The sequence below is a fragment of the Cyclopterus lumpus genome, chromosome 7, assembly GCF_009769545.1.
Source record: "Cyclopterus lumpus isolate fCycLum1 chromosome 7, fCycLum1.pri, whole genome shotgun sequence".
Lineage (NCBI taxonomy): Eukaryota > Metazoa > Chordata > Actinopteri > Perciformes > Cyclopteridae > Cyclopterus > Cyclopterus lumpus.
This window is the reverse complement of record NC_046972.1, coordinates 10112569-10138778: the sequence shown is the minus strand read 5'-3', so window position 1 is coordinate 10138778 and position 26210 is coordinate 10112569. Positions and strand designations below refer to the sequence as shown.

Sequence of the window (26210 nt, the reverse complement as noted above, 5' to 3'; positions counted from 1 at the left end):
AAACTGTGAACAGCCACGTGAAAACACTCCAGACTTTTCATCTTTTAATTGAGTCGTTAAATGATTACGACCTGTCTGCTTCTTACAAAATGCAACCAGGCATGAACTGTCTGGACAAAATGTGAAAAGCTATAAGCTAAATCTTCTGAGTTGATTCTATCCAAACATGCTTAAATTATATTCGGCAAATTAAGTGACAATTAATGATTCGACTCCCACTTCACTTTCACGTGTGGGTCAAGTATGCAAAACATGTTTTTTTTGGGTTTTTTTTAGGAAAACCAGAGATCATTTTGGCACGGAATGTAAGGGTTATGTATATGTTACGGTTTATGTATATGTTGTAAACACGATGGAGGTTGGCTTTAAGGCTTCAGAACCCTGTCTGTCAGTTGTAGACTGTGTGGCGTTAATGAGGAGGAATGTGTCTGCCATTAGTCTTACCATTACATGGTGTCAATTAGGCAGCGCGACTGGATCTGCCTGGTTTGATCCTGTTGATTCTCAGACGTTGCGGTGTGAAGGGCCAAAACAAATCACAATACATGCAATATTTCAGGGAGGAACATGAAGGGTGCAACACCCTATATGCGCCAACATGTCCATCTCTAGGCTGCGGGCTTTCCGTGTCCTCTGAATGAGCAAATACCTCAAGGACAAGGTTCAGTCACATCATTTGTTTATTTCGTATCATATTTGAAGCATGCCGCAGCCTCGCGAGAATACGCCAAGCACTCCGTGAAAAAGAGGTGAGTGCTGCGCATGCGCAACAGTTGCATCTGCCGAAACAATTATCCCAAAGGATGCAAACACAATAATCAATAATTTGCTTCTGGTTTGAAGTGTATGTCCTGTAACATGGCTGTTTATGGAACAGTTCAGTTCTGTTTTACTCAACAGGGTCACAGGATCATCTTGGAGCCGCCTGCAACTCATTAAAATTAAACGGTCTCAAATTGTATAGGCAGCTGCATGCCTACTTTTGATGATCACATTTTCCTTTCATTCTAATAAAATAGTACGCACCGCCACAGTTGTTTTAGTTGTTGTCTTTTTCTAACACATGGCAAATACCAATACATGAATGTGTGAACGAGAACTTAAAGACCTGATTCGGGAGTTTTTTTCTAAGCGGATTCGTGGAGGTTATTCGTGATGGACAGCGGAGAAGATACCCTCGGACAGTCCCACTGAATCTAAGAATATGTGTATCATGTCTGCGTGTTCACGTCTGACTGGAGTCCCCCCCTCTCCCTCTCCCCGCCCCCGAGGTTCTCTGGCACAGGACAGCGGGAGGAAGTGGGTCACTCGCATAATTTCGCACATTATCACATGGAGTGTTTTCCCTCTACCCAGCCGACCCGGCTGTCCCGGGGTCCCGCTGCTAGACAGCAGCCAGCCCAAATACGAGTTAGGTGTCGGCGGAGAAAACGTTTCTCGATCTCTCACATCTGGCCCAGAACTGACGGGAAACAAAAGGAAGATAGGCAGATGCTTTGGTTTGCGATGACCTTGATCCATTTCCTGCCACTTCGGCATGGAGACAGCACCGTCGGTATTCGCCAAACCTCCTCGCACCGTCTGGTCTGAACCGGTTCGCGATGTGCGCAGTTTCGTGCGCACTGCAGACGCCACGCACTGACTCAATGCACTGACACCACGCAGCGCCCCGCGGCCTCTTCAGGCCCCACCCTCATTGGTTCGGAAGGCTCGCGTCCCGCCCACATTTTTCCGCGTGCCGAGTGGACAATGGGGACGCTTCCGATTTGCAATTGGTCCGCGACACTCCAAAACTTTGATTTTGGGCCAGACCCCGTATGTTGTGCACGGGCACGCAGAGAAGTGGAGTTGTAAACGAAGCTCGTGCACGTTTCAGCACCAAAACTCGTGGACAGCAGCCAACCGAAGGCGAGCGGGCGGTCGTTGTGGGCTAGCTTATTGTACTTAAGCGACGAGTCTGAGGTTTGCAACGCCATACCGCTGCGATCGTGGGACAAACTTCCTCTGTAGTTTTGAGTCGGAAAGGGGACATTATTCAGCGGCACGTCTTTGGCTTTGTTCGCCCCGGCGAGCAAGTAGTGCCGAGAGCTGGACGACGGCAGGAAAGAGGCGCGCTCCTGCGGGTAAACAGACCGTTATTCTCGGCTCCGCTTGTGTCGAATTAGCGCCGCCCGGGTTCAGCTAACTGCACCGCGGGGAGACTAGCTACATGGCTGCAGATGAAGGCGCCCGAAGGTGATACAGAACAGTCCTAGCCGGATTGGTCCAGACCACGGTGGAGCCCGTAGTCCTCTTTTTAGCCACAACACGCTCGTGCTGCTAGCCGCCGAGCTCTCCATTGTGTGAGCCGGATCACCACAAACACACCTGCCGCCTCGACACAGCTACAACTGGCTGTTTTTTTACATTTTATTTTTATTCTTTGTACATTCTCCACGCATCCAAAAATGTGTTCCCGGGTTTGGTTCGTGACCGACCGCCGCATCATCCAGGAATACCCTCAGGTCCAGATCCTCCGGGCTCTGAAGGAGCGCTGCGCTGACGGAGACGTAGAGTTCCGCTTTGTCCTCATGGATCAAATCGTGCTGACGATCAGCGAGGGACAATTAGGCAAGTAACCACACAACCAGTCAAAACGGGCGCATCTATTCGAGTAATGGCGCAGTGGAGCGGGTTGCCGCACGAAGTTAATGGCAGGCGCTTATTGTTTGGGGACCCTCGCTGCTGCTGTGAGGCGAGGAAGGGCTAGCCCGGTCTGCCCGCTAGCGAGGGAGCGGAGTGTAACCACAGACGTGACCGCCTAACCCACTTTCCAGCTCGAGTGCCTCCAGAGGGGAGCGATGATGCTTGATTTAATTTCGCTGAATACGTTGCAATCCCAGCAACGCCGTCGGTGGTACGGCTTGCTTCATCACAGAAGCAGCAGGGAAACGTTGCTATTACAGAGGCCTTGTAATTAAAACGTTGTGATGTGCTCTCATATGGGGGTTTCACGCTAACGTGCTCCACGCACAAAGGGGCGTATGCAGACCAGTCGAGTTCAAGGGACCGGCTGCATGTTTTCTTTATAACACGTTAAAGCTGAAGACGTAATGTGCATCAGATCCAACCTGCACCTAAAGTGTTATTTCACTTTAAATTGTGTCCACATAAAGTATTCAGGTTAAACTAAGGAAAGCATTAAGCACATCTTGCATTGATGGCGCCATAACCAGGACTCGTTTACTGATATTACTGGATACATTACTAAATTGGAACATTGATTGTCTCTCATTCGATTAGTTGACTAATCTTTCATCTTGGTGGACCAAGTAAACTAGTTATTTTTAAATGCTTTTTCATGCTGAATGACTTAATGCCGAGAAACTTCCAAGCACAACTCTGGTAAACAAAAGATTGAAAGTGATTATTTTTACAGATCTGTGGGTTAAATCAACTAATTAATTAGCCAACAGAATCACATGTGTTTCAGCTTAATCTTTCAGGATTTCTGTATATTTGACCAGATCTATGCTGCCTACATTATGTCACAATTAATGACAGATCGTATGTACATTTATTTGTATTTATTGTCATTTTGGTTCAGCTTTTGTCCAGATCACATTGTTTGAGTTCTGCTTGTCATGAGATGACAATATGTTCTCACTATTTACCCAGGAGGCCTTGAGAAAGAGACGGTAACAATTAGGAACTCTCAGCAAACAGACACACATGGAATTCATCGTGGTGGTGTGAAGCGGGGCTGGTGTCACCAGATGAGAGGCGTGCAGGTCTCAATTAACACATAAATGGTGTGGGCTGGCACTGGTAGATGCCAAATAGTTTGGAGACCATGTGGGATGAATAGGGGGTGAGATGGAGCAGCACGTCCCTTGCAGACCACATTCTGTTGATACTGTTACATCGGGTCTACTGTACAGCTCAGTCATGGCAAAGCATTAAGCTCAACGTGGGGCTTCATTTGACAACAATGGAGTATTAAAGGGGAAGGCATGACATTTAAGAAACCACATGTCTCTTTAACACCTTAGTTCAGCCAAAGGACAATTTGTGAACATAAGGAAATCCTGGAATCGGCTATTTGCAAAGAGAATATCTATTGCATAGAAATCACATTATGATGCAGTTTGTGTGACAATATCAAGATATTCCTATTTGAAAAATATGATAACCATCAGAAAATGCGAAATATATCAAGGAAATATTGAAAAGTAGACCATATTAGCCAACGCAGGGAGGTATGTAGGTGGCTGTCTAGACCTGTGATTTATTAGGATACACACAACTGGAGCAGGGCAGTTGGCATGAGCTGTAATGCATCCTGGCTCCAAGTCTGTATACGTCTTCTGAGCCGTGGCTTGACATCACAGATTAACAGCCAGTGGACAGATTAGCCATGCTGTGGGCCTGCTACACTTGCTCTGTGGCTGTGGTCTTGAGATGCACAGTGAGCACCGAGCATTACATGCAGCTTTTTGATCTACATTTGAATTAAACCACATTACACGTGCACATATGGAATACAGTAACTCTACAGTTGGAAGATGCTTTCCAATGCAAAATCCAAGTGGAAACTGCAGCGTGACCACATTGTCTTTACCAAGATAAAGAGAGCAATCTCTTGTGATATGTACATCCTTTCAGACTGTCTGAATCGTCGCGTGGATTAGCAGTTCAGCATAAGCATACACTGGAGTACTGTACTACACCAGGGAGTGTTTACAATCCATCCTGTTTCTACATTGGGAACAAGTGGTATTTCACCATCATGTGATTAATAATACCCTTTTGGTCAGTTTACGTTGTTCGAGTTATTCACCACTTCATCCTGTCTTGGGTGCATTTGTATTTGAAAAATAAAGTAAAAATAAATATGTTTTTTAACTAAAATGAATAGATGGTATTTTAAAGAAACATACTCTGATACCAGGACTGGTTCAAAGATGAGCTTAACGCTAGCAGAAGATGCTACCGTAACAACCTAAACCCAAAAAAGTCTAGGTCTTGGACACAAAGTATTTGTGAAGTAGGGCCGAATGCAATCCTAAAACTGAAAACACCTTTACAGCCTGCTCAGGTTGAGGTCCTCAGGTCACACTGGAGTTAATGGTTTCAATTTGGCCCCGGGAGGAGAGATAAGGACAGACATAAGCCAGCCAAACCAGTAATCAGTTAGCCAGAGGCATTTCACATTTGATGGTTTGTCCTGCAAGATGTTTTAACATGAATTGTTGTTACGCTCCTTTGCGAATCCTTACACTGCCAGTGGGCACATTTGGCCCCAAAGATGATAAATGCAACGCTCCTCTGTCAGTGAACTGGGGAGATGAAATGTTAAGGCAGGCTCAGTAATCTTGAGTAAATGTATATGAGCAATAACATATATGCCTTCAAGATACTGTAGCTGTAATACCAATCCTTGTTTGGTTGTTTATGAAGCGTAGACTCATTTTATGAGACTATTTGAGGATCAACAAATATAGCATGGATGTTATCCGGATCTACATCTACAAGCTGTTGTGCGTTATTTACACTAGTTCATGCCATAAACTGAAAAAAGGGAATATTTGATGGCTAATAACTTTTACCCCACACTTTAAGTTCTTAGTTGTGAAATAACAGCTCTTTTTGGAAAAAATGCTTTGGAAAATATATGTAAAACTATACGTGTGAGTTTTAAGGGCTGTGGCTTGATTGCACATGCATCCATAAAGGGAAATTGTTTGCACATTAAACAGCCTGCAGTATCTCATTAGCAAGTTATATAGGGTTAGGGGTAACTTTACATGTTATTGATATTGCTTAAGAGGTTCATTCAAATAGCCGTTTTAACATGATAGAAAAGCAGAAATAATGTATATGTTATCAATATATCTCAAACAATATCTCTTAATATAGAATTAAAAAGAATAACGTTTCTCTGACAATTTCTTTCCTAATGTTCCTGTCCTACCACATAAATGGCATACCGCACAAGTTGACAGAAGCCACCACTCCAAAGTTGTTCAGTATTACCATATTATCACTCTGGCAGGTGATGAAGCATCAGTTGAGGATGTCAAAGACACATCAGTTAAAATAGCAATAGTAGATTTGTTTTGTTTTGTTTGTACCAGCTGATGTGGCTGGTAGGTACACAATATGTCCTACACAGCATTATGTTGAAAATATAAAAATAGCCATTGAGTAAAGCTTGTGTACAGACTCACTCTGCCACTATACCCAAGTACGTTCTCCTCCATTCCCTACCACACATTGACATGTTGCATTACTTATTAATATCAATGTACTTTATTATATACATATACAGTATATGAATATATATATATATGACTTATGTATATTAGAGTAATTCAGTATTTAGTAAGTAGTCTGGGAAGTGAGATATCAAAGAAAAGTGGTGTTTGTGGACATCTTCAAAATAATCTTCATAAACATGTTTGATTCTTTTCAGAACTTTATCTGTTTAAATCAGGTGGCAACCTCCAGGTCTGAAAAGTGAAGCCAATACAGAGGTACCTTGAACCAAGCATGGTATGCTTTAGGGCGTGGCTACCTTATGATTGACAGGCTGCTACGGCCCGTCTGGGAGGTGTCCGTCTTTTATTTTGAGAACTTAAACCCTTTCACAGTGTGTTTTCAGTTCATGGAAGTTCATTGTAATCTTTTGGTCTTTTTGTAATCTAATGCTCGGCCTCACAGTAGGCATACAGCATATGCTTTCGTCTGATTTTAGTTACTGATGTCAGATATGAAAATAGACCATTGAAGGTATTGCTAGCCCAAGCTGAACCAGAAGAACCTGTAGATGAACCTGCTACCCCACCACGCTAATTAAAAAGGGATACCCAGACAGAGACTGGACTCAAAGCGGGCGGGACCCACCACCCGAGCATTGGCACAGCATTTGTCAGCATTGCCTGCTTTGTGACGTTGCAGCGGTATGCATAGAATGTTTGTTAGCTTTGTCAGGCAGATTGAAAATGGGACACACACACATATACAGTTCATCGAACCATAAAAACATCACGGCCTGTCATAGAGGAAAGAAGAAATCTCATCCGTTGTAACTCTATACAGGTCACACCCACACTAAATGTAGACATTTTCACACAGAAAAGAAAACACGTTGCCTTTGTTATACGCCACCATGTTCGGGAGGGCTTCTTAATGTTTTTTTGCAATGGTCACATGACGTACAGTGCAGTGCACAAGAACACTTGCACACATGAATAGGACTGATTCAACTGGCTGCCTCATTGGTCTCTGTTTGGTTCCCCCGGAGATGGAGATGAGCACCATGAACAGTTGAATACTGTCTGTCAAAAACCATGAGACTGTATCCCCTGACACTTCCCACTGTAATACCATTCTCAGTGCTCTCAGTAGCTGCACAATCAGAGCAGTGTGGCTGGAGAGACAGTAAATCCTCTTCTATACTGAGATTGTGAGGAGGATGAGGAGGAGGAGGATGAGGAGGAGGAGGAGGAGGAGGAGGAGGAGGAGGAGGAGGAGGAGGAGGAGGAGGAGGAGGAGAAGAAAAAGGGAGGGGTGGCAGTCTTTTCATGGCTTCCTACTGCTTTTTTTTTTGTTGCCCCTCCTCTTCCCCTCCCTTCCACTGTGTTCAGGCTACAAGACATCCCTGACCTTTTCTGCCTGCCGCCTGTCTCTGTTCCCTCCTCTACCTGTCTCTGCACTGAACTGCCTAAAAAAAACAAGTGTTGGCTGGGCTCTACTCATAGTGCATGCGCGATACCCAGCGTGGAGGCTTGATGCGCAGTGCATCTGCCGGCACATCAACGGCTGTCGGTTCTTATTACGTATGCAGAAACCATCAAGCTTCTGGTGACCTCTGATGATCTCAGCCAGGGGCATTTTCTCTATTGTGAGCATGCAGATTCTAAGATGGCTGAAATTCAGGACACGGTAGAGATAAAGTGCTGTGGTTGTGACAAATGTGTCTCCTCTCTTCTATCCTGTACATATATCCAGTATATGTGTGCATACCCACAGGAACACACAGGTTTGTGTTGTCAACCAATCTGTTCTTCCCGATGAACCGTTGGGTCGCATCGCCTGCTCAAAAAGATCTCACAGTCTGTCTCTGTTTCCTCTTCTCGTCCAGGGTGACAAAGTCACACCAGTCACCAGTGAAATGCTGCCAAATCTCTGGCTTTGGCTGGTGAATTTGCCATCTGTGTTTGGAAAATATCAAGCCAATATTCCATCAAAATGGTATTCGGTGGTATTCTGCAGATCCCGATAGCTGTCGATAGAGAAGGGAGATGGCGAGTAGGAAAGTTAGCGTCGCGCCACGTGTTCAGTTAACCTGTTGTATTCACGAAACTTACTGAGACGTCGACGACAAATGTCAGTTTGACTTTTAATAAAACAAAAGAACTGCCCATTATTATTTTTGCTTTGTTCATAAAAAATATATGACCAACTACAATATAGTGTTTCCAACCAGGCCTTTCTCCGCGATTTGTGTTCATGTGTGATTAAATTCCAGGCCCATGGGGTTTTAGACATCTCTCGCTACCCCACTGCCCTACATTGAGACAAAGTTGTGTACAGTGTTCACACATCGGCAACAATATCTCTCTCTCAGTCAAAGGAGGAGACGGTATCGGCCCAAAAGGCAGAGGAGCTGGCAGCAATGCAGGGGAGTGCTGTTTATGGATATGGGCAGCATGTAAATAATCGTATCAGCTATCAAGGCAGCTTCCAAATTCACGACTTAACACCAGCAGCCTTGGAGCTGGCTGCCTCTGCCTGGTCCTGTAACCCGGCCAACTCTCAGTCTGAGCTGTGTGGTGACGACTGCAGCATTGTCCACAAAATCAGATGAGTTAACTTTTCCACCAGGAGATGGTGGATTCCAGATCTCACCGATCACTTCCGTAATATTCCCAGCTCTGTAAATATGACTTTGGGGATGTAATGGTTGCTAACGGGGCATGTACAGAAGACGAGCAAGGTGTTGGCTGACGTCTCTGGTTACATACGAGTGCGTTCTCTTTAGAGTGGCTCAGAATTGTATTGCGTTGATATCACATGAATGAGGTTCAGGTCCACCGTCTGGATACTTGTTTAATGATGGCCATCTTGTTTCCCCTCCTCTCCCCACCACCTCCTCCTCAACCTCCAGGTCTGCGAGTAGAGCAGGAATTGGTGACCTCTTATCCTCAGGTGGTGGTGGTACGGGCGCCCACGCCCTGGGTACAGTCAGATAGTGACATCACCGTGCTGCGCCACCTGGAGAAGATGGGCTGCCGGCTCATCAACCGTCCCCAGGCCATACTCGCCTGTGTCAACAAGTTCTGGACCTTTCAGGAGCTGGCCGGCCATGGTGTACCTCTCCCGGACACCTTCTCATACGGTAAATCAACACTTGAGCACGGTGTTGTTGTAACTAAGGCGTCTGGACCAGTGTGTTTCTTCTGTGTGACTATTATCAGCAGGTCAGTTTATGAAAAGAGTGATGCAACTGTCTTTAGTAGTACTTCCCAGTGTGTGCACAACAAGTAGTCCACGCTGCATTGTACCGTATGAAGGGCTCTAGGGGTCCGGTGCAGAATGCAGACTGTGGTTCCCTCAGCGCAGGGCATAAAGAAGTGTTACACACAAATGCACAGACAAGTAAACACAGAGGCCTCGGCTCTAGTCGAGGTCTCCGTCGCAGCACCTGCTGGACAATTTCTTATCAGCAGTCCCAAAGATCTAGTCACGCTTGCTTCAAAGCCTTAGTTCTTTCATACATCGTTCATCAATTCTTTATGAAATTGCGTCCGACATGATTGTGTTAAAAAGAAATATGGACAGCTTAGCTGCTTATGTCAAGGATATGGCTGTGTTTTAGTCAAATTAAGGGATATTGAGTGAATACAAAGCTATAGATTATTACACAGTATATTTAATTATTATGGATGTAAATAATGTCTGCAAGTATGTATAACAAATTATAGGGCAATATAACTGCATCATATACAGTGAAATGATTATGAGCATAAACGCCAGCACAGCTGTGTTTTTGGACATTTCAATCACATTAGTTGCATCACAGGCTGCGGTCCATGTGTCTGAATAACAGTTTAATAGGCCATCCATCAGACAGTCACTACTCCACTGCTTTTACTCAAACAACAGAGAGAACATTCTATTTACATACCTGGTCAAATCCTCATAGCTGTCCACTAAACCACAGGCATTTTAAAGTTTTTGCTGTGGATCAGGGCAAGATATGTGCGGATGCAGCCCTCACAACACAGGCCAGACTGCTGTGTTTATTGCTTGTAGTTTGCTGATTTTATAAGACAAAACCCGAGGCTGACCAACACCACGCATTTCTTTCTGTTTTCCCCCCAAAAATCGACAGCGGTTTGGTGTTTGTGAGAGCAGACAGAGAAAGAAAGAAGGAGGAGGGGGTGTTTGGCCTACATTCCATCCGTCTCTCTGCACAGTAGGCCAGGCGATGCATGCAGAGCGGCTGGAGAGCTTATGTAACACCCCCAACGCCCCACCCCATGCCCCCTCATGATTTTTCAAAATAAAAGATGCCATTGCCTCCGCTCTTGCTCTTGCAGCTTATGACAAGGTTGGACCCACATGTGCAGCCCACTCTCTCCTCCTCGGCCCCCTCTGTTCTTTCTCCCGCTCACTGAAAACACATGTGAATGCGGAAAAACCTGTGAGACAGGTTAATTCACCTCTGTTCCCTGGCAAATGCCAGATAAGTCCGGACAGGCAAACAAAGAGAGAGGCAGGGTAGTGGAGATGGAGAGAAAATGAAGAAGTTCCACCTCAATTTTTCAATATGTTATTTTTTTACACATTTTCAATCACTTCTCAAGCCACAGCAGCGAGAGCTGAAGCACATCTGTTGCTACAAGCTGCCGTTCTGAGTCAAAGTCAGACGTGGTCAGCTGCTTCACATTAATGCATCCCTCAGTGACTGCTCTGTTCCAATCTCATGAATCAAGCGAGCGGCAAAATAAGTACAAGCTCCGGACAACACTCCTACAGCCTTGCTGTTTTGAGTCACTTCTGTTGCCATAGCAATGTGCTACATTCCCTCCCCCCACCCTGTTCAGTCGGCTGTAATGTGTAAATGCTATCAAAACAAGGACAATATTTTCCTATATATTTTTACACCACTGTGTGGGTGCATGTTTCTGGGTGTGTGTCTGCTGCGTGTTTGTGTGCATGGCATATCCCAGGAGGGCATGACAACTTCCGTAAGATGATTGACGAGGCAGAGCCACTGGGCTACCCTGTGGTGGTGAAGAATGCACGTGGCCACAGAGGTAAGACCATCAGTCTATTTCTTCCTGTCACCAGCTCTGTTCACCACACCTCAACAATAATCTGCATGCTGCAGGCCCCTAGTGGCAGCTCGGTCCATGAAATTCATTGACAGTGTTAAATGATTAGAACTCTGGCACTGCAACACCCAACTGCAATGCTGCTGGGTCAATCACCTTTGTTTCGAGTAAATGTATCCAGGGTTCCTCATTTTACATGAATTCACAAGGGGGCTTTTGTGGGAATCTTGAGCCTTGATTTTAATGTTGGAAATGAGCCCCAGAGTCTGTTGATCCATCAGGGTTTTCCTATTCATAGTAATTGACACATGAATGGCTCGCCAAGGAATAACAATGCACCGTGGCTCGCCCAGAGTTCTGCATCTCAAGGGTTGCTTTCCTCCCCTCTGTGCTTAACCATTGTCACTGGCTTAAGTCCAGCTTGCCTTGCCTCTCATAAAGGCCTGTAAACAATTTAAAGGGCTGTTATTAGGTCAATACTAATTCCCACATTTCATGTGCTTTTCCTGAACAGTTGTTGGGATGGGACATATTGTAATTCAAAACAAAGTGAATGTCTTTGTGTGCACAATCTCCAAATCAATATTTGAGTCTATCCAGTACAATACAGTCATGTGTCTCACTGAGTCACAGGACCACGATTCCTTGCTTGTCTTGTTTTTGTAAAGTGTGCCTGTCACTGTCCATCCTCACATCTTCATGATGTTACCAGGGGATTGCCGTGTCATCTTGTTTGGATTGTCACCTACTCACAATGTACACACACGTAGCAAGCGCAACATTTTCCTGGTACTGGATCAGGGCCTCACGACCAGCAGACAGAGCCAAGTGGAACTAATTAAAGCAGGCGTTTTCTATCCTCTGTGAGAAGCAATTCTGCGGCTGCGAAGAGGAGCGTCCCATTACAGCAGACACAGGAACTGGCATTAGACTTGGTCAGCAGAAGCAGCTTCTTGTCAGCAATACTTTGAGGAAGTTACCCAACCTCAACTAATATTAACAAATGTCTGACCCCGCTAGCATCTTATTTTCATATTCATTTACTGTATATCAAAGTGTATGGCCGTCAACTGGAACGCCTTGGACTCACTGTTCACCTTGATCCCTTCAAACTCCACCAACAACATTATAAAGATGCCCTCAACACCGCTCGCACCTCTCACTACTCCTCCATCATCCAATCTGGCTTCAGCAACCCCAAAATGCTTTTCTCCACTATCAACAAACTCCTCAAGCCCGTGGACACCATCTCCACCTCCTTCACCACCAGCAAATGCAACTAATTTCTATCCTTTTTCAACGACACTTCACAACCAGCTGGCTGCCCACTCTACTACCCCCCCCCCCCCCCCCCCCCCCCCAGCCCTCACCATGATCCTCCCTTACTTACAGTCTCCATAATCTCTACGAACCCTTCCAATCCGGCTTCCGTTTAAAACACAGCACAGAAACCGCCCTACTGAAAATCACTCCATCTTCCTTTCACGTCTCCAGTACTCCCTTGGCATAACTGGCACTGTCCTTTCCTGGTTCACCTCATATCTTTCAGTCAAATGTATTGCCATAAACAACTGTACATCCTCAACCTCCCCAGTCACCCACGGTGTCCCCCAAGGTTCTGTGCTTGGTCCCCTCCTCTTCATCATTTACATCCTTCCCCTTGGACAAATCATCCGTAGTCATGGTCTTGACTGTTACGCTGACGACACCCAACTTTACTTCTCCTCCAAGACCATCACCTCAGTCACCCACTCCACTCTCACTACCTGTCTCACTGATATAAAATTATGGATGCAACAGAACTTTCTGAAACTCAACTGCAATAAATCAGAAATACTCATCAGCGGCCCCAACTCCCTTACCCGCTCAGCCCAGACCTTCTCTCTCGATATTGATGGCTCCATCTTCACCCCCTCCACCCAGGTCCGCAACCTCGGTGTCATCCTTGACCCCACCCTCTCTTTCATACCCCACGCCAACCACATCACCAAAACTGCCTTCTTTCATCTCCGGCCCTCTCTGTCCTCTGCCACCACTGAAATTCTCATCCATGCCCTCATGACCTCCAGACTTGACTACTGCAACAGCATCATCTTTGGCTCTCCCAACAAAATTCTCAACAAACTTCAGTATGTTCAGAACTGTGCTGCTCGACTGCTCACCTCCACCCGCCACTATGAACACATCACCCCGGTCCTACCCAACCTTCAATGGCTCCCGGTCAAATTCAGGATAGACTTTAAAATACTACTCACCACCTACAAAGTCCTAAACAACATGGCCCCTCCCTACCTTTCAGACCTCCTCCCCCTCCAAGCCCCAACCCGTTGCCTCAGGTCCGCCGGTGCAAACACTCTGAAGACCATCAGGACCAAGCGCCGGACCTGGGGTGACAGAGCCTTCTCAGCTGCTGCACCCCCCCCCTCTGGAACGCCCTCCCCATTCACATCCGTCATGCTCCCACCCTATCATCATTCAAACAAGCCCTCAAAACCCACCTCTTCAAACTCTCCTTCACCTGCTAACCCCTCCACTCGGTATATTTCTCATTCCTCAGCTTCTCAAGTTTTCTTCTTTTTTTTACCTGAAATGTTCTATTTGTTTGTTTGTTTGCTCTTTGTCTTTTTATTTTGTTTTGTTTTGTATGCCTTATGTAAAGCGTCTTTGTGTGTTTTGAAAAGCGCTATATAAATTCGATAAATTATTATTATTATTATTATTATTATATAAACCTGGCGGCAATATCAACACAGTCTTACAAACGGGCTCCTCTTTCCTTTGGTTCCTTACTCTTCTCTCTCCTCCTTTCCTCCAGGCAAGGCTGTTTTCCTGGCACGAGACAAACACCACCTGATAGACCTGTGCCACTTAATCCGCCATGATACACCCTACTTGTTTCAAGAGTACGTCAAAGAGTCGCACGGCCGTGATGTCCGGGTGGTTCTGGTGGGCGGACGTGTCATCGGCTCGATGCTCCGCTGCTCCACTGATGGTCGCATGCAGAGCAACTGCTCCCTGGGTAGGCAGGCGCCCGAGAGTCAATGAGTACACAGTGAATTACTAAACTATTGAGCACTGTCTCACACACACACATTACATTACTGAACTTGCTCCCTCCGTTCCCTCAATTACCGTCACAGTTACCACAAGCGCCAGCACTTTCGAACTGGAACTGTTCCTAATCTTCAAAACAAGTCTATTTGTAATGTTTTGGTTTTGACTTTGATGTACTGATTATTTGGATCTTATTCTTCTTTTTTTCAAAAATAATAGAAAGGCATTAGTTCTCATCATTTATTTCGGACAATATGTTATGATTATATCATATTTCTAAATGATTGATCAAGTATAACGGTCCATCTGCTATGCCAACCAGTTTTGGGTGACTGCCAAATCAACACGCTTATCCTGAATCAAGGAGACATCCAGTGACACAGCATTCCAGCTGATTTTTCAATGTGAGAGCACGGGCAGGTTTGGCCTGGTTGGTGCTGTGATGTGCTGTGGCATATTTAGGACAACAGCCATCAGATGATTCTGCATTTATGAGACAGACATGTTGACACTGATTGTAGGTGGATCGGATGTGGTGTTTTGGTGTTTCTTATACCATCCACCATATACTGTATGTTTTAAGATTACTCTTGATTTGTCATAGAGCGATTGTTTGACGCACAGATTGCTGTGGGTATTTATCAGTTCGATTTCTCTCTGGATTAGGTGGCGTTGGTATGATGTGCCCACTGAGCGAGCAGGGGAAGCAGCTGGCCATAGAGGTGTCTAACATCCTCGGCATGGATGTGTGCGGCATTGACCTGCTGCAGCTCAAGGACGGCTCATTTGTGGTCTGTGAGGCCAACGCCAACGTGGGCTTCATCGCCTTCGACCAGGCCTGTGGCATGGATGTAGCAGGCATCGTTGCTGACTACGCCCTGTCGATGCTCCCCAGCCACCTCACACGTAAGATGTCCCTTCTGTCCGTCGTGTCGAGCACCAGCGAGACCAGCAGCGAGCCAGAGGTGTGCCCCGTGCCCACTGGCGGGGGCTCGCTGCCTGAGGCCGCCTGCAACATGAGTGTGGGTTCTACTTCCAGCGAAAGTGACCCAGAGCTGGCCGAGCCCTCCCAGTCCTCACCCTGCCAGTCCACAGCCCCCACCCTCCCCGATCTCCCTGATCCAGCCTACAACTTCAACACTCTTCTCGCCAATGAAATGACATTATTGACTGAGTAAGATTCGAGCAGCTTCATGCACACACAAACACCACAAATACATATTGAAAACACGCCGACACACACCTGTACGCATGCCAACAGACATTCCTTTTTAAAATGCATATCAATCCAAAAACAATTCAAACATTGAATGTTGAATGCAAAACATGAGCGGAGAAAAAGAAACACATACACACACACAACCACAAAAAAACAAACATGAGCCTTCTCATACTAACTCCCGTCAAAAGTGACAAAGATCTGAGGCTGCTCCCCTGACTCACTTTGCACCTCTACTCCCAAATTGCAAACCCCATTATCCAAACTTAGCTCACACATAAGCAAGGTGGCGGCATGGTGGTGAGATATATTACACAAGATAACTGCCAAATGGGCCTATTCTAGTTTCTATTTTGCAAAATAGTGAGGGTAATGGTAACTATGCTTTTTGGATGGGTGTGGGATTCCCATAAAGGCACCTGCCATATCTTTATCCTTACTTTACCATATTATTTAAAGGGGAATCTACAGTATGTTGTGATTTATTTTTTAAAGGTGGCGGGGTTTCCTGTGGAGACTGTAGTAAGGTTTGGTGGATTTTAGGCAAAATGAAGGTTTTTTTTTTTGTTCAGGTGATTAGCTCGTTGGGAGAGGAATACATCCTCATGCTAGCCACATTATACTGACAGTTCCAATGTAGCAATGTAGTACTCTTTTGAAGGATACATAACAGGATCGGATCCTCAGCAACTGGAGATGGAGGAACTTCATGTCACATTTACTGCTATTCATAATAACTGAAATGAGACTTGAATTCACGACACGTCACAACTACAACAGAATGTATACACAATGTTTTATCACTCCGATAACTAAATTATCCATCTTGAATGGCTAATATTTAAATGTAGCCAGAGCTTCTACGGTCACAGTTAATAAGAGGCTGACTGTGTGCTGTCAGAATGATTTCCCGTTCATGCGCTGATAAGAATACCATCAACCCAGAGCACCACAGAGTCCTCCTGGGTGCTAACACGGTGTCCGTTCACTGTGACTGAAGCAGGCTATTATAAATGTCAACAAAGCTGCACTAACCGGTGCCACGTAGGAGAAATAACAAATAGCTGTTCTGTTTTTGAGTCCCATCCCGAAAGAAAATATGAATTGAGTGCCATGACTCAAATTCTAGTTTTTAATTCTTAGATAGCTCGTTTGGTTAGCCTTACCAGCAGCAGTCTGCGGCTTTTTAACATTATTTCAATAGCACTTTATGATAAGCAGATGCATTTTTTTTTTTTTTTGTCGCTCAGATGGCATATTTAGGAAACACAAGACAGTGTGAGAGCTGCGTCTACACATGCGAACAAAAAATACCTCAAAACAGTGACGTTTCACTGCCATAACGACATAGATATTCCAACATACAGTACATATCAGCCAGGATGCTTGTGGTTTTCAAATGGCCCCTGATATACCAGGTGTTCCTTCTCTTTATGTCCAAGAGCTAAAAGGGTAGTAGTGTTATTAATATTTTTAGTTTTAGTTTTAGTTTCTTTGTAAATATTTAGGTAGTGAATTAGCTTCAGTGCATACAAGTATCCAGCGGATGAAACTGGAATGGCTGACATAACTGCCAACATTGACATTTCCTAAAACTAATGTGGACAAATTTATTTGTGCAGACCTGCAACATCAAAAGGTTGAAACTGAAAATTGGTGCTAACATTTCTGGATCTGGTCAGATGTATTTTCATAGTCATATGATTTTTAGATTTTACTTTTGTTGTTTTCATCTTATTTTTTGATAACAATGAAGTACCTAACCCACAAAATATGTTGGCATGATGTACAAATAAAAAAAATGGGAACTATATTTTTGCAGTCTCTTTGATTAGAATGTTATGTTTTCTTTTCTTATTAAAGAAATAAAAGAAATACAGGGATTTCAGTGGCCAAGAGCTTATTGCTATGGTTTTTCTTCCAGTTGCTTTACCCCCTGTACACCTGAGGTGATAACTATCAACATAGAAGTAGGGCATTCTGGTGTGAATGTCATCCAGTCAGAAGAATAATTTACAGCTCTGATCAAAAGCACAAAGTCTTCAGTTCTACGTTGTGACGTCTATGTTGTTAGACATCCGAACCCTTTCTTTTGAACAATACTCAGGGAAGCAGCCTGGATCTCACCCCTGACCCCCAGAAGCACGACAAATCCATTCGAACTAGAGACAAAAAAACAAAAACATGACACATACCCACAGGCAGACAAAAAGATACACAAACAACGAAAAAAAGGTTGTAAACTACAGTATAAGACGATGTGGTGTATACCATGGTTAACATTCACTTTTTTTTGTTCCTTGTTTTCTTCCTAATTTATAGTATTTTTAAAAGTGGGTTTTTAAAAGTGGGTTTTGTGCACTAATATTGTCTCAATAAAGTGAAACCGCTGTGAAGCTTGAATTTATTTTGCCTTTTTTGTGGGCCAAATTTACTAACTGGACCTGAAATCTAACATGGGCCTGCTTGAGGGTGCCAAATCTGAACAGGAAACAACAGGAAATGCAGCTTTTATTTCAAGTCTGCTGTCAGGTGACCACAGTGGCTCCACTGAGAAGATGACACCATTTATACGACTGTGATGTCGTCCCGTATCTACATAATGAAAGTATCTGAAAGACAAACTGTGAAATCTGCTGATGTCCACTCCCCTGACATGCAAGGAAGGGCTGGTGGCCTTGATCATTAACGAGTCGCATCCCAACATAGAAGCTGATATGAGCGAACTATCTCCAGATGTGGTTATCCCCTATTTTTCACAGTCTTTGTCTTTCTATTGATGCCTGTGTCACTCTCTACATTGTGTACTTCAGTGTAGATCAAAGATCACATATCCTTAACAAGCCAGCCATAGGAAAGAGTGAACATGTTCATATCATTCTTACAGCCCTGTCATTTAAATATGTAGTTTACACAGCATCCATATGCACACAGAGCACATCTAGCCCTTTCAAGTTAGCACTGTGCCCCGACAACTTTCACAATGCCTTTTCTTTGTCTGGCTTCCTCTGGGAGCAATGACTTGAGGATCATAGTTGAGTCATGATCAGTTCAGGTGGGTTTCTTTCTGCTTGGTGTTTATACATCAGTGGCCGTGATGTGTGGATACGAGACCTGGATGCTACTGAAAGAAACGGGTACTGCATGCTAGCGACACAGGGAATGAAGAAAAACGTGTGTAAATCATGAAATGATTGAACGTGTTTTGTCCTGTGTGGTGCCTGGGCAGCCTGGAACAAACCTTTGGTGGAGCCCTTTGGACTGGTCACTGTACAACAACACACAACAGAGCGATTTAATTCCAAACTGCTGCTAATGTTTATTTGGCACCACAATGAAAAAGGGAATATGCGGAAATCCCAGGGTTTCCATGTTTTGCTGCCTCTCGACACATAAAAATGAATCTGAATGCCAAAAAACTAAGATTTTGTTGTACAGTTCAGTACTAGTGACACTAGTAGTGGAATGATTTTAACGGTGATTCTTTGTTTTGATAAAATGAATAAATGTTTCATAATTGTATATAATATGAAGAATTTCACTGCAATCATTGGGTTCATTTTATGTCAATGTGTTTTAAAGCGAACCTGAGGTTTGATTAGGTTCACAATATACTTTGATTTGCAGAAGGAAAATGCAAAGTTTATGCTGTGTTGATGATTTATAGACATTAGATTATATTTGCATAACACAGTGAATTGATCATGAGATTCTGGACAGTACGAGGTACGCAAAAACATTGCGGGAAAAAAAATGGTTTTAGCAGATGCCCTAACCATTATTCTGTTCTGTATCATTCTGACAGTGTTACAAAATGATCCCAAGATCATGTTATTTACAAATGTGCATAACAATGTAAATATATATCCTTCTTTTTTTTTAGATACAAATAAAGATGAGTCATGATTCAAAACCAATGAAAATGAGTCTCCTCCACTTCATGAGCGCCAATGTGAATGTTTTTTTTTCATTATCCGCTTACAATATGAAATCACAACATCTGTTCTTACTCCAAAAGCTCTGTACTCTTTTATTTGTCAGTAAGTCATTGGTTCCTACATGTGCATGTGTGGAGGGATCGGCAGGGCAGGTACGGGGACTAGTCCGAACCAGGGTGTTGCTCCATCTGTAGACTCTGCACCAGCTGCAGCAGGCCCTGGATAGGCTCTGTCAGGTCATGGTTTGGTATCAGCTGGCTGGCCTGCAGGGCTGTGCTGCCAAATCCCAGTGCCTGGCACACAAACACATGTGGAAACAAACACAGCAGCTGCAGCTGTTAGACTCCGGGGAGAGTAAAGCTGACTTATATAATAATATCACTGAAAATTGGATTGCAACCTGGTCGGCTTCACTTATCCCACTGAACCCCTCCGACAACCTGATGTGGTCGGTTGTTACACTATAACAGTTAAACTAGCGCGAGAAAATTAGGATATATAAAAGCACTGATTTATACTGTTGACAAAACTATGACGCAACCTTAGATGGAAACATGCCAGGCACAATGTGGAATTAATTAAGGTTTGCAGTGGCATCTGTGGAATTCCTGCAATTTGTAAACAGCTATGCATTGTGTATGTGCTGCACAAGTGTTTGTGTTGTATCCACCCAGAGCTCTCTCAGTAGTGACTACCCAGGCTGCTGTGTATTTCTTTTGTTTTTTATTATTTTTTTATTTCAATAAATCTCACAAACAGTAGACTTGTGGCTTGGTGGCACGAGGTTGAGCAAATAAAGTTCAGCCAGAAAGACTCTCTTTACACTCCTTTTCATTGATAATCTCTCAGTCTCTCTCTCCCTGGGATTCTTCTATCAGCTGATTGTGGGCGTTGACTTTAAATTAACCAAACAGGTTCTGCACAGTTTCCTGAAGCCAATCACATCGTTGCTGTCAAACTTGTATAACTAGCTCTGCTGCTGTCAGTTGTCATTTCAGCACAATCGGATGTGATCCCTCCTCGACTCCAGTCACCTGTAGTCAGCATCCCAGTGATGCTCCTCGTTCATCATCGGATGGCAGCTCCCTTCGTCATCATCACCACCACCACCAGTTTCTAGACTCCAGGGGGATTAGGCCTTATCTGACCTCACTGCCCCTCTATTATCCGACGGAGTCCAATCGCCAACGACTTCTGTTCAATTTGTATGCATGTGTAATACATTAGAGTTCAATTCTAATGAAGTACCTCCTGATTGAAATGTTTTACCCGACAACACCCTCCATGTTGATGAAGGCAAGCAAACAATGAATATCACTGTGGAGATGAAAGATACTGTTCAATAAGGCCCTCGGGGTTAGTTAGGTACCTTAGCACCGTCCTGGCATGGTGAGCCCTTGTCTTTATTCCTACAGCTGCCAGTTTGTCCCTCAAAGGGTAAGTAACTGTGCTATGCTGCTTAACATGTTGACCTGGGAGAAAAGTTACCATTTTAAAAGAGTTTTGGAACTCTTGTGTGGATGAAATACAAACAACACCAATTGTATTTCCTCCAGCGGACTGTCAAACAATAGAACACATAAACGGATAGTAGTCTACCTGTCTGGTGTTGTTTCTGTGTTTGCAAGAGTGAAGCTACTTGCCGGGTGGACCCACCGAATCTAAAGTCTGTGGCAGTCACCTCACTGGGACAGGATGTCCTGTTCAATCAGTATGGGCACACACACACACACACACACACACACACACACCATCGGTGCCTCATTTTCTAAACTTGCCTGACACACTAGAGCTCTGCTCCTTCATCCCACATCTAAAGAGGTGCTGTTTTCACACACAAATAGTGTCCAAAGTATTACAGAGACTGGAGGAAGTCAGAGAATCGAGACTCCCGCTAATTCCCACCTCATCTTTACGGCTTTACCAATTAGAGATAATCCCACCTAGAGCACGGCCATCCAAAGTACGTGCACAAAGGGGAAATTGGGAACTGTGTCACTGTGTCAAACCGAACCTTTGTTGCCTGGACACCTCGTCAGGTGACTCACCTTTATGGAGTCTCCTCCGAGGAACCACAGCATGGCCAGGCAGTAGGCCACCAGTGCAATCTGAGCTGAGTCTTTTCTGATGTAGTTTTGCTCAAACTCCAACATGACTTTTAACATTCGCCTGGCTTCGCCTGATTGAAAGTTAAGGATAAAAGCAAAGATGCATTTGTTCGTTAGCTTTTACAGTATACTACCCCGGGCATAAGTGCACTGTACATTTGAAGATTGGAACACCTAATTCATTTAATAGTGATCAACATAAATGATGCTCTGTCTGCATCTTCTGTATAGTTTGTTTAAGCTTCCACGTCAACTTTTCCTTGGTAAACATCCAACAAAGCCTTGGAAATTGCAGGCAGCTAACAGGCTTAGAATCATATGTGGGGCAGCAGCTGCGATAGAGGATAGTGGTGCGGATGCTGCACAGCCAGAGATGTCTCAGCACTGGTCTCTGGTCAGCCCTAAACATGCTAGTGTAAATCTGGGGTTTAGCTTTCGGATTGCACAGCAAGACAGCTCATATAAACATAGGCACTATTGACCTTGTTTTTTTAGTGATACGCCAATGGAGATCCCTGCTGTTTACCAAGTGGAGAAAATGATAGATAGGTGATTTAATTTGATGATTCTTTCTGTTTAAATAGTGCGGTAGAATTGGATGTATAGACAAATCCTGAGTGTGTGCATTTTCTTGGGGTTCTATATTACATTTAAAGTGTGCATGACAAGACGCACCATAAGAGGGCTCCAACACCATGTCAGGATTTTGGACATTTTGGGCGTGGGTCTCGAGGAGTTTGGTCAAATGGCAGTGCCAAGTTTGTGCCACCTACAATATGAGCAATATAAGATAAGCCATGTGACACATTAACAAAAACAGATTTGGCAAAATTGCCTCATGCCTCATCCCATCAGTTTTATTTTACCTTAGAGAACAAGGAACGAGCAGTGGGTATCTTCTCCTGTTTGGCAAACACATCCGCCATGAGAAAGAAGCCACCACAGGTCACTGTGCTATCCAGACCATATTCCTCACTGGCAAAGTATATCTGAAATGAAATCTGAGAAATTAGCTTTATTTATTTTCATATGGAGGTTTCATAGAGATTTCCAATGGTGGTGGGCGTACATGACACAAAAGCAACAAAATAGTGCACATCCTGAGGGATCAACAATGTCCAGCATGATGCTGTTCTGATCTCACTCAGATTTAAGAAGTATTTACACGCTGCGAGACAGAAGTTCATATGTGAACAAAGTGCAGGAACTTCCACCGAGTTGTGGCTATCATTTTGCTTTCACAATGCATATAACGTAACTGAACAGTTTAAAATACTTTATGTACTCAAGACATTTCTGGCGAGTGAGTTACTTATGAGACAGACATCATTTGCAAAGTGAAACAGAGCTGCTTCCAGGTTTCCAGTCGCTGTGTGGAGGCGGCCCAGGCTCCTGTGCAGCTGGTGGTGGGCCGAGTGTTCTGGGCTCTTCAGCCCCGCCCACTCTGCCTGTGACAGGAGCTCCGCTACCTGAGAGAGATTACCCAAAGCTGGAAAGTACAAATCCACAAATTAAATATCATACCGAGGAAAGAGAAAGGAGACAATTGGAGCCGAGAAACCATTTTGTGCTCTTTCCTCACCCATGTTGGCCTCAGCCAGTAGTAGATAGGCGGGGACCATTTTGACCGTACTGGGGCCGTAGACGTCTTTGGAACAGCGCAGGCAGAACTGGGCGGCAGGCAGAGCCTCCTGGTGTTTCCCCTCAGACAGCTTGCTCTGAGCCACCGACCTACAAATCTCAATCAGCTCCACCTAAGTAAGGAACCAAAACCAAAGTACCCGTCAGGTTGTTCTTACCCTTCATTAATTCACTTTTTACTGACAGCAATCACAGGAATATCCCATGTAAGCTTGAATATCACTATTGTAACATCCAGACATTGATCACTGATGATGGAACCCGCTCTGGAAACAATGGCAACCAAACTACAGGCAAAAACATGTTTTGAGTATTTCCCTGCACTTGTCAGTCAAAGCACATGACAAACTCCTGCTCAGATAAAAGACTCAAAGGGGTAGAACTGAGACTAAAAAAGTATTGTGTGCAAGAATGTCCTCTGTCTTCTTCCTCCCCGTCAACTAAAACATCAGCCTTGTTATCCCTCTAGCCTTATCTTTTCTGTGTTTCATGACATTTTCACTCAGCTTATAAAGTACTAGCAAAGATCCAAGGTTCTTGTGTTTTACCATTACTGTTTCCTGAGAGATAACACATACATTTGTGAGAATCTATGCTGTTTTGTTCTTGTTAGACAGTTAATTCTACCATGTCATTGTCTGCTTCAGGTTTGGATTTTAATAAAATAATATTGGAAAAAAAACTCGAGGCTATTTGAAAAGACTTGATGGATCGGAGACAGACTTCTGAGAGGAACATACAAAATGGCCTGGAGATGGTTTTTAGAATCCATGTTATTCTTTGTATTTTCCTTGACAGTGAGAAATGAAAACTAGACTCAGACTCAACTGTGTGTGTGTGTGTGTGTGTGTGTGCGTGTGTGTGTGTGTGTGTGTGTGTGTGTGTGTGTGTGTGTGTGTGTGTGTGTGTGTGTGTGTGTGTGTGCACATGTGCTCCCAGTGCATCACAGAGATCCTCACCTTATCAAGCTCTGTTTCATTGTGGCCAGCCTGCTGGAGACTAACAAGTGTTGAGGTGCGAATGGGAACAAGCAACTGACAGATTCTCTCATGGATCCCCACCCAGTCCGCCTGCTGGTGCTCTGCAGTACTGAGGAATACAGAAGATTTGTTGGAAATGACTGCAACTTTAGGCCATTTTTAAGTCAACATTATTAATATAGCCCTCTCTCAATTCAGTCACCTTGGATCCACATAGTCCCCAAATCTCCCTCTGGGCACAATGCGGGTGATGTTGGCTCAGGAATCGAGCTATTAGAGAATAACCTAACATTTCCAAAGCAGAGCCTCTATCCCGTTTAGAGAATATCATCTGAGTGCACAGAGGGCATGCTAAATTGTATGCCATTACATAACTGGTCTGTAATTTTGTTCATCTGGCTCTCCAGTTTTTTTTCTTCTACTGAAGAGCATGTGTGTTCGTGCCAGTGTATTTATGTTTCTGACCTTGAGACAGACGCAGCGAGAAGGCAGTGATCTGGCCACGTCACATCAACAGTCACACTGTGTGTGTGTGTGCGTGCGTGCGTGCGTGCGTGCGTGCGTGCGTGCGTGCGTGCGTGCGTGCGTGCGTGCGTGCGTGCGTGCGTGTGTGTGTGTGTGTGTGTGTGTGTGTGTGCGTCACAAATAAAGGGGTCTTCTCTGGTCGTGGGGCAACTATTCTTTCTTGTATCTGCTGACTTTGCATATAACTCTTTCTCTCTCTCTCTCTCTCTCGCTGCATAATAATAGTCCGCAAATACATTAGTCTGACTCTAAATACTAGTAAACCAGCAGCATGATACTATGGCTGTCTAATTTTCAGCCAAAGTAACACGCTCAAAAGACATAAACATTATTTTGCTCATACAAATAATAATAGCTCCAACATGTATATGCTGTAGTATTTGCTTCAGTTCTCGTGAAAACTCCTGTTTTCTCCTGTTTATGCAGTGTTTCAAGGTATAGCTGAATGACATGTAGGCTAGTATAATGTTTAATCTAAATCAAGAAATGTGCCAGCCAGGTGTGTAGTTCATTTTAATCGCTGAGAGGGAAGCGAGCACAATAAGTGTCTGTAAGCTCCTCTAAGGAAACTGGGTTTAGTGTATCATCCCTTCACATAAATCCCCGCAGGGAGGGACGTCACCACGTGGTCCTCCTCACTCCCCATACCGTTTCACGAGCACCATCTTATGATCTGTAATTGACTCTGAAGAGAAGCCCACTTCTGCCAAACGGTGTTGTTGATTCTTTCATTTGGCCCCCCAAAAAAAAAGTTTATGTGAACTAATTCAAATGATCAAACAGGTAAGGGCCTCCAGTCACGTGAACAAAAATAACCGTTCTGGTCATTTTATTTCCACCTGTTCCGCTCCCTTCTGACGACACAGCCACGTGATTGTTCCTCAAGCCGACGTGTTCCGTGCGTGGTTCCCTCGTGGGGTTGCGCCGTGTAACAACGTGGCGAACACTGCCCCCTAACGTCCAGACCGCGGACATGGTTTCAGCACGCGCACACAAAAAGAATACAGCACCCTGTGGTATTTGTAAAAGTATGCTGTCGCAAACTAACCCGACGGCCACGAACAGCCCAACCCGAGCTTACCAGTAAAAGGTGACCCGACATTCGGAGCATTGCAGGCGCGCCGCTCCTTGACAAAGTTCACACAACGTGTCCTTTCCTCGGGGAAAGGCGAGAGGAACCACCTCCGAGGCCGTCTTCAAAGCACTAGCCTCAGCTTGCATTGTCAAAAGATAGCCCGCTTGAAGTGGGCCAGCACGCGTCCAGTGTTGTGCTAACGTTAGTTGTTCAACAGGATTGGCGAATGAAGCTAATGCCAGTTGTTGAGAAACTCAAAGTTTACGGTCGCTATGGCAACTGGTTCTCTTTCTACGTTGCTAAAGGTAGCAGACACGCGTGCGCGCACAAACACAATAAACTCTAG

General features: G+C 44.5%; 2 protein-coding genes across 2 annotated transcripts; one reads left to right on the top strand and one right to left on the bottom strand.

Moving 5' to 3' along the window:
* The first annotated feature begins 2447 nt into the window (after nt 1-2447).
* rimkla (ribosomal modification protein rimK-like family member A) lies at nt 2448-18000 on the top strand. Its single transcript, XM_034536188.1, has 5 exons — nt 2448-2610; nt 9152-9382; nt 11220-11306; nt 14140-14343; nt 15045-18000. The coding sequence occupies exons 1-5, from the start codon at nt 2448-2450 to the stop codon at nt 15554-15556; spliced, it is 1197 nt and encodes a 398-aa protein (XP_034392079.1). The 3' UTR covers nt 15557-18000.
* A 1477-nt stretch (nt 18001-19477) lies between these two features.
* On the bottom strand, nt 19478-26058 carry LOC117733498 (zinc finger MYND domain-containing protein 12-like). Its single transcript, XM_034537197.1, has 8 exons — nt 25871-26058; nt 24244-24373; nt 23226-23397; nt 22969-23132; nt 22510-22632; nt 22319-22412; nt 21584-21714; nt 19478-19828 (listed from the first exon to the last, which is right to left on the bottom strand). The coding sequence occupies exons 1-8, from the start codon at nt 26008-26010 to the stop codon at nt 19697-19699; spliced, it is 1086 nt and encodes a 361-aa protein (XP_034393088.1). The 5' UTR covers nt 26011-26058; the 3' UTR covers nt 19478-19696.
* Between the last annotated feature and the right edge of the window lie 152 nt (nt 26059-26210).